Consider the following 12216-nt stretch of genomic DNA (forward strand, 5'->3'; position numbering starts at 1 on the left):
GGAAAACTCTCAGAAAAACAGCATCCTCACTGAAGCCCTATGCTATTCAGCTAATGTTCTCTGCACATCAAGTCTAGGAAAGTCTTGCGATTGCTTTCAGTATAATTTGGGTGACTTGTGGAAACACAGCAGCTGTGAGGCAGGAAATTAATGTCAGCTCATTCCCAATGCAGTCAGGTGTTCTAAGACCATAGAAAATACAAAAACAACAGATTTGGGATGGTGATTGTCTTAGTTCAGGATGATATAACAGAACACCAGACTGAGTGGCTTATAAAACACAGAAATTTATTTCTCACCATTCTGGAATCTGGGAAGATGGAGGTGCCAACAAAGTAAGTATCTGCTGAAGACCCACTTTCCAGTTTCTCACGATATCCTTCCATAGCCCAAGGGGTGAGAGAACCCTGAGAAGTTTATAAGAACATTAATCCTAACCATGAGGGTTCTTTCCTCCTGACCTCATCACCCCCAAAGTCTCCACCTCCTAGTATCATCACCTTGGGGGTTAGAATTTCAACCAGTAAATTTGGGGGGGAATAAATATTCAATCTATTGCATTTATCTTCCTCGAATTCTTTCTCATGACTTTTTAAGCCTGTGAATACAACCTCTCCTTAGTTTTGCTTCTACCAATTGTGTCTAGTGCCATAGGAAGAGCAGAAACCATTTCTTTCTGCTCACACATGCAATGGGGGCAAAGGGGGATGTAATTCCTTCCTGAAAAGTATTCTCAGCAGATTTCTGGGTTTTGTTTTTAATATCTCTGATATGTAATATAGATCCACTAATTTATAGTTTAATAAGCAGCACAGAATCACCTACAGTGTAAATACTAGAGAGCACAGCACACGTGTATCAAGGGACCTGAGTGAGCTATTATAGACTGTTCTCCATCAGTGATGTACCATGCCGACTCCTGCCAGCTACAGCCTCTCAGACTGATGCCTCTGTTAACTTACCTCATTGTCTTTACACACCATTTCATATTCAGATATTGATCTTCTCAATATCTTCCAGTGGGGGTGCTTCATCCAATAGAACCATGAACTTTTTTGTTATTTTTCTTTGTTCTTTTTGGATAAACATGACAGTAGAGTATATTTTGACATATTACACATACATGGAGTATAACTTAATTTTAACCCATTCTTGTGATTGTACATGGTGTGGGTTTCACCAATGGTGTATTCATATGTGAGCATAGGAAGGTTATGTCTGATTCAACCTGTTGTCTTTCCTATTCCCATTCCCCCTCCTTTCCCTTCATTCCCCTTTGTCTAATCCAATGAACTTCTATTCCTCCCTAACCCCCACCCTTATTGTGTGTTAGTCTCTACAAATCAGAGATTGGCTTATTTTACTTAGTATGATAGCCTCCAGTTCCATCAACTTGCTGGCAAATGCCATAATTTCATTCTTCTTTATGGTTGAGTAATATTCCATACCACATTTTCTTTATCCATTCATCTGTTGAAGGGTACCGAGGTTGGTTCCATTAGCTAAGCTACTGTGAATTAAGCTGCTATATACATTAATGTGGCTGCATCCCTATAGTATGCTAATTTTAAATCCTTTGGGTATACACTTAGGAGTGGGATAGCTGGTCAAATGGTATTTTCTGTTACTTTTGTTCTCTCACTCTTGAGAAAGTATGAAGCAGCCTACATCATGTATGTGTGAGAAGACAAAAGGTGTCTGGAATTCAAAGTCTCATGTTCTCTCACTAACTCAGGCCAGTCGGTACCAAGGCTGCCTTTTTTAATAAGGATAAAGCTGTCTTCTCCCCACTTTCCTTGTGTGAATTGCTGAAGTCTGGATGCTGCTGCAGCCTCCACTGCAGCCTGTGGCCTTTGGAAAGAAGGATGCACTTTCCTGAGTGTCAGGAAGAAAGGTGTGGCAGTCCAACTGGCGACTTGCTTAGCCTTTCTCTGTACTTTCAAGCATTCCCTCTCTCACTCTTCAACAAGACTGTGTGTATGCAGGAGTCTCAAATCAGTAGGCAAGGCAAATATTGCAGATGGCTGCAATGACCTGTGAAAGTCTCTTTAAGAAGGCACCACCATTGTCTAAGTCCAACACTTTTCTTCCTACTGATGTTGGAAGTAATTGCTGCTTCTTGAGTGAACATCCTTCTAGCATTTATGGACTATGTTTTCTATTAATTAATTAATTAAACAAATACCTTTAAACTCCAGAACATATATCACAGCAAGATAGTCATACTCTGGAAAGCATAGCAGAACTAAGAAGAACCGGGTGAAAAGTGGAACTCTTAGCTCCTATCACATGCTCACTAATAGCTTACCTTCTCTCTCCCACCCTCTCTCTCTCTCTCCCTGGTGTTCTTGGTAAGTACATGAAGAGAACCTAACCCAGACCTGGGGACAGAAATCAGAGAATAAGTGAGTTGTAAGGACTCATAACTCCAACAGACTCTTGGAATCGCAAGAAATGCCAAGGCACCATCATTAATTAGGTTGGACTTCCCATCTCAATGGAGGGGTGGGTGGTTCATTTTACAAGACTCTTCTCAATACTAACTGCTTTTGGACCATAATGTTTTCTAGAAATTTTTTGCCTGTTACTCAATAGTGAAGGCATAAATTGACATTATGGAAATTATGCAATTTGCCAGCCAAATAAATCTGTCTCTGGGTTTCTGGATTTTCTGATTGCTTCTGCTAAGTAAATATGCAAAACTGCCTTGCAAGACAAAAGAAAGCCAGCAATGGCACATTGCTGCATGATGTAAACCAGCTGAGCCTTGTCATTCACTAGGGCCCCACCCTCTAGCCTGGCTACTAGTTGCTTCCAAATCCAATCCCAAGTGTTGAAATTCAAGTGATTTGGGGCCTTATAGCCTGTCCTTCTGTTAACCACACAAAACAATTCCCACTAATTCCAAATTCTCCTTATAGATAACTAACATCAAGATGTATGTTTCCAGAGTTTCCTTTTTGCTCCCCAAGAAAAATTCATGCATTCCACTGTTTTTCCCATGGACAGAATCTTCTTCTAGTGCATGCAGGGACTTCCTCCTGTCTGAAAATTTCCCCCCAGTATTGTTTGGCCATCCTTATGCCTCTTTTTGGATTTTTCTTGTGATTGACCTTGGGTGTTTCTCTCTCTCTCTCTCTCTCTCTCTCTCTCTCTCTCTCTCTCTCTCTCTCTCTCTCTCTCTCTCTTCCCTCCCTCCCTCCCTCCTTCTCTCTCTTTTCCTCCTTTTCTTTCATCATCCAATTTTGTATTAACTTGGTTCACGACTACTCTCCCCAACCAAATTGCAAATCACCTTCAACAGCAGCAAATTTTCTTTTTAAAACCAGTGGGGCCTAAAACAGGCAATGGTACTCTCAATAATTATTTGATTTATGTCAGGATGCCAAGCCCATCTTCAAGAATCAACCCTCCTATGATATGTTAAATAGGAAAGACTTGGGCATTTTAGTGCACTGAAATTTATACCTGACCAGTAGCTAAAAGACCAATTTTCTAGTCACGTAAGCTTTTCGAGCTCCATTCTCCTCCTGGTAAACAAAACACACACACACACACACACACACACACACACACGTATCTATTTCCCAGTTTTTGAGTAGGGACATCAAACAAGCTAGAACAAGCAAAAGCAATTTGTAGCTATAAATACTATTCAAATGTATGCTTACATTATTAAGTCGTTTGGTCTTTTTTCTCATTGTTACCATAAGTAAAAAGTATGAGTAGTCTTGAACTTTGTGGGAGATCTTCCACAAATTTTAGACTTTACCATTTTTTATGGTTAATATTCTATTATTTCTGTAACCTGCTCCCTTTTCCTTCATGCTTCTTGTTGGTGTAATTGGAACTGTTTTTCTATGTTGATTTTACTCCAATAACCAAGCAGTCACCATTGTGTGCTCTGGTCTGGGGATGGGGGACAGAGGTTGGGGGTTGTCATTGACTCAGACTTCCTTGGATTTGGAGAAACTTTCTGATTGCTCACAAAACAAACACAAAAGTACAAAAGAAAATTCAAATGGCTGGGAACCAAGCCTGTGGGCAACATTTCTATTGACAGAGCTAATTCTGGCATAATTAAAAAGAGTTTAATTAATCAGGGAGTTAAGTATAGAGAAAGGGTTTCTGGCAGCCTTACATTCTTGGGGTAAGATTCTTTGTCCCCTACCAGAAGCTGATTCTCTTTTAGCATTGCAGTCTTCTTGATATTTTTAGCAGAGGCTAAAATACCATGTGATGTCTTCAGACCAGGGGTCTTTTTACCAGCCTATTCTCTGAATCTCTGAAAGAGTAACTGGAACTATGGGTTACTGCTGGCATTTGGGGGGTTACTGCCCTTTCCACTGATCTGAGAAGATAGATTCCAATTTTCCAGAAGCCCTAAGGGATATAGTTCCTAATTGCAAATCATATTCACCAACAGTGCTGGGTCTTTGTAGTCATAGATTCCAAGGTGGACTGTGTCTGGATTCACGTGGCCTATCATACCAGGACAACTGCATACAACTGACAGTTCTTAGTCATGGCTGCAAGATGATGTCAGGTGGTTCCTTCTTGAAGTACCTTGCTCCCACATACCTGAGAGCTTTCCTGCTCCTAATATTACCATGGGAGATGGAGAGAGACAAGATTTTACGAAGTGCAAAATATTAAAATTTCATTGCCGAGTATGGGAAGAAAACATCACATTCCTGTTCTACATCCAGAAGGCAGACTTTCCCCATCAGTCTCACTCCTGATGTCTTTCCCAATCCTTTTCTTTCCCTCACCCTCGAGGCAGAGGCTTGCTGCCTGTGACCATCCCTGGATAGAAAGACATTCAGGAAGTTGTCCTGAGAAGGAAAATAGAAAGAAATACCTCTGGTCTCCTCACTCACTAGAATGCTGATCGCCTATAAAAATTAACATTCTAAGTAAATATGCCTTTTTAGCCACTTTCTGAACTAGACACTCTACAACATGTCTCTCTCCACTGGAATCCAAAAACTGCTACAATTCTCTGTGAGTTCAAACCCTATTACAGATGAATTAATTACCTCCGTCACAGCTACTTATTTTAGTTCACTTTGACATGGGACCGTCCATGACTAAATAGCTTTTTCACTATTGGTCTTAAATCTCCTCAAAGCTCAAATCCTGCTGCCTCTGGGGAAGAAAGTACATGGCCATGTAAAATGTCCCCTGGAGAGTCTTCAGGCACTTTGTTCCTGTACCTTGTTTTTACTACTGTAACTTTACCCCTTCACTTACTAGACATGGAAGATTTATTCTGTTTCCCCATATTCAGTAATTTATAGACCAGAACAATGAGATGATCCTCAGATATGCCATAACAGTTGGAACAGCTTGTAAAATCAATCCTGAAACCATGTAACTTTTAGCACATTTAAAAAAAAACTGCTTCAGTATAATATAATTAAAAAGCACTAGAAAAACCTGAAAGAAAAATCTTAAAGCAGCTCCAGCTCACATTCAAAAAAGTAAAATGAAACTTCTACTATTTGAATAGATCATCTCTGTGTCCCTGCGGGCCACACTAGTCTTCTGATTATCAGCTATGACATATATAGCAAATAGTTGAAATAATGGTTCATATTACTCAAAATGGTAAAGTATTTCCTTTGTTTTTTAATATTAGGAGGAACTCAAGGTTGTCCATATAATGTTATTCCCTCTCTTTTGCAAGAGAGATATGCTTTCTTGAGTACAAAGAAGGTACAGTTATTCTTAGGATGCAGGTAATTGTGCATAACCTTGACTCCATCAATGGGAGTTCAGCATGTATGGGAACACAGAGGACATTATGTAGAGGAAAAATCCTTGGAAACTCTGTTGTTGAAATTAACATCCTGTGTTGTTTCACTTGACTCCATCTTTTGAAACAAAAATATTGTTAAATAAACCAATAAATAATTTAAATACATAAGTGAAAAAAAATGCTTTGGGAAGTATCTTACTGGCAGACAGACATGTAACCAAAAGATGTGAATCTGACAGATATCCTGTGAGCTGACCATTGGTCTGCCTCTGACCCTGCTATTTGCAGCATTTACAAGACACAGGCAGAACCAGTGCACAACTGGCTGGTAAATAAAGCATGTAGATTTATATTACCTACTGGAGAAAGGGAGGGACAGAAGAGAGGTGAGAAATATTTGTAATAGAAAATTAGATAATTAAATCAAAATGAAAGCAAACAAACAGAAGGACTAGCTTTGCATCTTCGGGAATGAGATGTAGAATACTGGCTATTCATTGTGGAGAAATTTTTGAAAGCAATCTAGTGATATTTCTGTCTCTGGATCTACTAAGATGTCAGTGATGAAAAAGCAATATTGTCAAGAATAGTACTATGTCAGAGTGAAAATCAATAGCAGGCACGAAAAGGCAATACATTTCTCTAAAGAATGATTTGATCTCACATTTATAGAATTATAACTGCCATCAGACTGACGAAGCAGCAACTAGGCAGACCCCCCACTCACAGCTGACCAGATAGGAGCTGGGTTTGATTTAGTTCTGATTTTTTTTATTTTTAGCAACTTAACTCTAGTGAAGTGGCCTTGTCTCTAACTGTGGAAAAATATAAAACTGCCACCTTGAAAATGATAGAAATCTGACTTCAAGATTGAATTTGGTTCTCCTCCCCAGTTTTATTTTTTTAAACTTCTCAACATTTTTCTGTTATTTCCGTTGGGAAAATGTGAAGCCTGAAAAAACCGTAGTGGTGGAAAGACCACTTATTCATTTAACTTTGGGACTCCTTAGTATAAAAGTCCAAACCCAGGCAAAATTAGTCTAAGGTATTAGAAGTCAACATGAGGTCACCCTTAGAGGGGTTTGGTGCAGAGGAGAAGGAAGCACAAAGCTACTAACTCTGTTTCTTGAGCTAGATGCTGCAAGACAGGTGTTCCCATTTTGTGAATTCATTGAGCTTACATATATGATTTGCAAACTCTTCCATGTACACTACAGAAATGTAATGCATACTGCACTTCAACAAAACATTTCTATTATAAAGCCATTGTATTCTCCTGCCAAATCTGCTCTAAATAGCCAACAGATTTAGGGGTATTCACTTGAGTCTTAATTTCTTTTACCAAATGAGAAGATAGGCCAGATGACCTCAGTCCAGAAACTTCTCAGTGCTATCTTCATGGGCACATGATGAATAGCATTGATATTCCTGCTATTAGTGATTTTAATAATAATCAGAACAAGGGCAACACTGCCAGAGGACTTCAAGAAAAGGTAATGAACTGAAGTCAGTATAAATTTGCCATACAGGGAATGATATTGAATAATTGGAACTGCAGGGTTCATGTTGATAGCAAAGAAGTAGAATTAAGGTGGCTGTCAGTGTGGGCTCCACTTTAAAAGCAGATGTTCATCACACAGCTAGTGATGTGTGCGATTGTGTTCAATTCAAGAGCCAATGTTTCTCTAATAGTTTCTTCTCAAATATAGCTGCTGGGAATTATGTTTCTCTTAAAAACAGGCTGTAAGAACTTTCAACCAATCCTATAGTTTAGTATTTCAAGCAGTTCTTTTCCTTTCTTGTTTAATATAAAGTGAATTTAAAGGTGACCTGCATAGTGACAGATTGACAGCTAAGGAAAATCAGCATCTCTATCATCAATGAGAAGTTGCCAGTCACATCTCACAATAAATAAGAAAAAAAAAACAGAGCCTGGGCTGCAGGGTATTTGCAGGAGTGGTAGAAGAAATTATCATGAACTCCATTTGAAAAGAAAACAAGCTAAACCTATCTCCCTGTGTGTTTTCCCTACAATCTGAGTCTTTTGGAAGGTAAAATAAGTTTAACAGGATACAGAAGGGAAAAGAAATGATTTTGGTAATCCTCTGCACAAATTAGGTAGTTAGCACCTGGATAATAGCTCCAAAGGAAATTCTTAAAAAAATCATATGATCTTTTTCTGAAGTCTCGAAAGTCCCCTGGAAACAAGTCACCTGATTCTCACTCAGCCACCTGCCTTCATCCCACTGAAAACGATTCTGGTGAAAGCTAGGCAGTACCTCTTCTGAACCCCAAGAATAATCCTTTGGTACAAACATAGAAGTGTATTATTTAGTCTTCCAGCAAACATGAAGGGATACAATGAAATGAAGGAAATGCAAATCATGAGCTGCCATATAAGATCCTAATTACCATAATTTGACCCATCCTCCTTCCCATTGCCGGAAAGTCAGCCTTCTGGCTGAGAGGAAGCCAAACCAGGAAGATAACAGCCCTCTGTTCTCGCTCCCCATCCCTCACCTCTTTCTGTCTTCCTCTTTTCCTCAAATGATGTTCATTGATACAGCAATTCTTCTAACAGTTTGTAAAGCCTTGATTGTGTTAGTGAAAGCTTTGCATGCCTTGATAAACTGAGCTAAAGAAAAGGAAAAGGAGAAAGAAAGAAAGAAAAAAAGCAGATGTATGCTGTCTTTTTATTCCCCAAAGCAACTGTCTATCTCAAAATATTTTCATAGAAGCTGCCAGAAATCTCTCTGGAGTCATCCCTGTTGGATACAAGGACAGTAAATCTAAAAGGTCCAGGTCTTGCATGGTATGATTTAGAAAGTATTAATAATTCAGAAAAGGTCAGTTCAAACTCCACGCATTCAGTCACATCAATAACATCACTCCTTCTACCCCCACATAGCTCCTAGCGTATTTCTTTTTCCTAGATTACTCATAATTCTGCCTTGTCCCTGTCTTCCCTCCAAACAACTTGAGATAAGTTAACTTGGCAGAGCTTCTTATACTTATGATGGTAAATGAGCTGGACTGGGAGACATAGAAAAAAAATATGTTAACTTCATACCTATTAGAATTCATCTAAGATAAACCCATTAAAATCTGGTTCTAAAAAAGCACACCCCTGGCCACATTAGTGCTAGGACTTCTGCCTTTTGCTATGACAAGTGCCATAGAAATTGACTTAACCTGTCACCCTTCAGCTCATGCATGGGATGTGATGGGATGTTTCAATGGCAGCTTTCAATCAGCTTGCTGAGGCCTCGGTAGCACAGATCCAAGTTAGGACTCAAGCAAGCATCTCATTAAATCAGAACACACATACCCCAGTGACAATACGTACAGCCAACATAGTTGAGGGGTCTGCTCCACTGACCTTTTTTATAGCATTATAGCATTTGACCACATGGGCTGCCTTTGTTTCAACCAGAGTGTACGCAAGGTTCAACTCAGTGAGACAAAAGGCATGTTTTTTCAAGCAGCAAAAATATCCTAAAGAAGCCCTCTTCCTTTTTGCCAATCAAAGCAGACCAGGAAGAACATGTCAGAGTGTAAATGATTATCAGTAAGTAAAGGAGAATTCATATGAGACTGGCCCTCTGTAGTAAATCCTCATTCTATATCTGAGTGAACTGTTAACAAGAAGAAAGGGTCATCAGTAAGGTATGAAAAATGAGGCCAAGCAGAGGCAGAAGCTACAAATCAAGCAGGAAGGACATGACAGGAAATCTAGTTAAAAGGGCATATCAATGTGGATGCTTTGGGCTGCAAGTAACAGGTAACCAGTTCAAAGTGACTGAAACAGTAAGGGCATTTTTTTTTTTTTTTTTTTTTTTTTTTTTTTTTGCTCAGGAGAACTGGAAGTCCAAAGGTGGGCAGTCTCAGGTTTGACTGGTCCAGTTGGCAATCATTTCATCAAGGACCTAGGTCTCTTTCTTCTGCTGCTCTACTATCATGGTGTCAGCTCCATCCTGTGACTGGTTTCCTTTGATCAGAAAATGTCTGCCCCATAGCAATCAGATTGACATGCTTTCTTACTTGCATCCACAGAATACATGGGAGTTACTCCTAGAAGATGTCCTAAAATAATGAATAGAAACCTTCCCAAAAACCTTGCAAATCTCTCATAGCATGTCATTAGTCTGAATTGAACCTCATATCCCTTTATAAACCAATCCCAACCAGGCCAAGATTACTTTTATTTTCTTAAATGCATCAAAGTCCATTCCTGGAATAGAAAATGGGGTCAGTTTTTCCTAAATAGATGGACAACATGAGGGAGAAATACATAACTAGTTAAATTTTTTTAAAAAAAATCTCCTGGGAAGAAGAAAGAGGAGCTGTGTAGTGTATGGGCAACTGTCAATCATTGGTGCTATTCAGCAAGTGTTTCTAGCCCACCTTCCTAGCACATGATATACTTCCTGGTTCCTAAGGAGTAAGTGGGACTTGTTGCAGCCAATGAGTAGTGAGAAGAAAGGATACATGCTACTACCAGGCCAGAAACTTCATTGGCCAATGTGAGGCCTCCAAATAGCTGTATTTAGTTCTACTTTGGAGATAAGTTAATGTTCAAGATGTTAACTGTGCCTTCAGTATGAATCCTGAACTAGAAATCATGGAGCAGATCCCCGAGTCAACCCATGGAAGATATGAGCAAAAAATAAACTTCTGCTGTTAAACATCTACTTGAGATTTTTTTTTTTTACTCCAACATACCTTAGTCAATCCTTAGTACAACTATAACATCCATGGCAGAAGCTGATGTCAGCACTTGGCATCTTGACCTGGGTAAGAAGTTATGTGAGGTAGATACCAGTGGCAAATGCTTTGTGACCTGGTTAGGTATAAGGTGTCACCCCCAAGCAAGCATATACTAAGACCAGTTTTTCTGAGCATTCCCACTGACAGACAGAACCATCTATAGTTCTTTTCCTCAAGAGAAACAAATGAAAAATATTATTCTTAAAATTGTTCCTTTTTAATAATTTAATGGATATAAGGGCACATTCCTGGTATATAAGAAATAAAAAGGCCGGGCTTGGTGGCATACACTTGTAATCCCAGCAGCTTAGAAAGCTGAGGCAGGAGGACTGTGAGTTCAAAGCCAGCCTCAGCAAAAGCAAGGTGCTAAGTAACTCAGTGAGACCCTGTCTCTAAATAAAATAAAATGATGTGGCTCAGCAGTTGAGTCTCCTGAGTTCAATCCTTAGTACCCCAACCCCCAAAAAAGAAAAGAAATGAAAAGAAATCTACTTTCTATTAAATATTTTAATTAAACAAATTACTCAAGAAATTGGGGGGGGATTTACCTAGATCAAGAATATTTGAGCCAGATGCAGTAGCACATGCCTATAATCCCAGCAACTCAGGAGGCTGAGGCAGGAAGATCACAAGTTCAAAGCCAGACTCAGCAAAAATGATGCACTAAGCAACGCAGTGAGACTCTGTCTCTAAATAAAATACAAAATAGGGCTGGGGCAGTGACTCAGTGGCTGAGGGCCTCTGAGTTCAATTTCTGGTACCCCAAAAAAATATTTCAATTCGTGTAAAAGTTGTTTAAGAACAGAAAAAATAACCCAAAAGTAAAAGACAAAAAAAAAATGTTGAGACATATTTGTATATTTCTTTGGAATACATTATGGCAATTCAATGTGTACACATGTATACAATGTACAATAATCAAATCAGAGTGATAAGCATTTTTATCTCTTCAGCCACTAATCATTTTTATGTGCTGGGAATTTTGTACTCTTCTAGTCATTTTAAAATATATTGTAGATTGTTTTAACTGATAGTTTCCCAAGAAGAACCAGAAATAATTCTCCACTCTGTATTTTGGTATCCCATTGAACTTCCCAGTCCCCTTCCCCTCTGCCCTTCCCTAGCCTCTAGTGACCACTCTTCTCTTCTGTTCTTTGGTAAGATTGACTTATGAACTCAGGGTGTAGCTCAGTGGTAGACTATTTGTCTAGCATGTGTGTGGCCCTGGGTTCAATCCCAGTAAAAACACACACACACACACACACACACACACACACACACACACACACACACACAGATTGTTTAGTTTGCAAAATAAGTGAGAAGGTGTTGTAGTTGTCTTTATGTGTCTGGCTTATTTCATTTACATAATGACCTCCAGTTCCATTAATATTGATACAAATGACAGAATTTCATTCTTTTGTTGCTGAACAATATTCAATTGTGTAAGTGTACCACATTTTCTTCATCCATTCACCTCCTGAAGAGCTTGTGGATTGATTCCATATTTTTGTTATTGTGAATAGTGCTATAACAAAAATGAGAATGCAAGCATCTTCTGGTATAAGGATTTTATCTCCTTTGGGTATACCCAGTCCTGGAATTGCTGGATCCTCTTTTAGTTTTTTGAGGGATCTCCACACTATTTTCCACAACAACTATACTAATTTACATTCCTACTAACAATA

General features: G+C 39.0%; 2 protein-coding genes across 53 annotated transcripts in view; one reads left to right on the forward strand and one right to left on the reverse strand.

The window, feature by feature from the left end:
- LOC110597581 (LHFPL tetraspan subfamily member 3 protein) overlaps window positions 1-12216 on the forward strand; it is a 518310-nt gene that overhangs the window by 397148 nt on the left and 108946 nt on the right. The gene's annotated exons all lie outside the window — the stretch shown is intronic.
- The window catches only part of LOC120891895 (uncharacterized), a 210890-nt gene that overhangs the window by 195289 nt on the left and 3385 nt on the right, over window positions 1-12216 (reverse strand). For 8 of the 50 annotated variants that reach the window (XR_013435216.1, XR_013435208.1, XR_013435186.1 and 5 more), the window contains exon 2: window positions 300-407. The exons of 38 other annotated variants lie outside the window; for them this stretch is intronic. Coding sequence is in view for 2 of the 12 variants with exons in the window: in XM_078040222.1 (XP_077896348.1) it covers window positions 300-386 (87 nt within the window). In the remaining 10 variants the exon portion in view is untranslated. Of the gene's footprint in view, window positions 1-299; window positions 408-2308; window positions 2330-8281; window positions 10552-12216 lie in introns of those variants that run through there. 4 more of the 50 variants (XR_013435209.1, XR_013435187.1, XR_013435206.1 and 1 more) reach the window with 2 other exon arrangements.

Source organism: Ictidomys tridecemlineatus, chromosome 2 (assembly GCF_052094955.1).
Source record: "Ictidomys tridecemlineatus isolate mIctTri1 chromosome 2, mIctTri1.hap1, whole genome shotgun sequence".
In the NCBI taxonomy this organism is placed as follows: Eukaryota; Metazoa; Chordata; class Mammalia; order Rodentia; family Sciuridae; genus Ictidomys; species Ictidomys tridecemlineatus.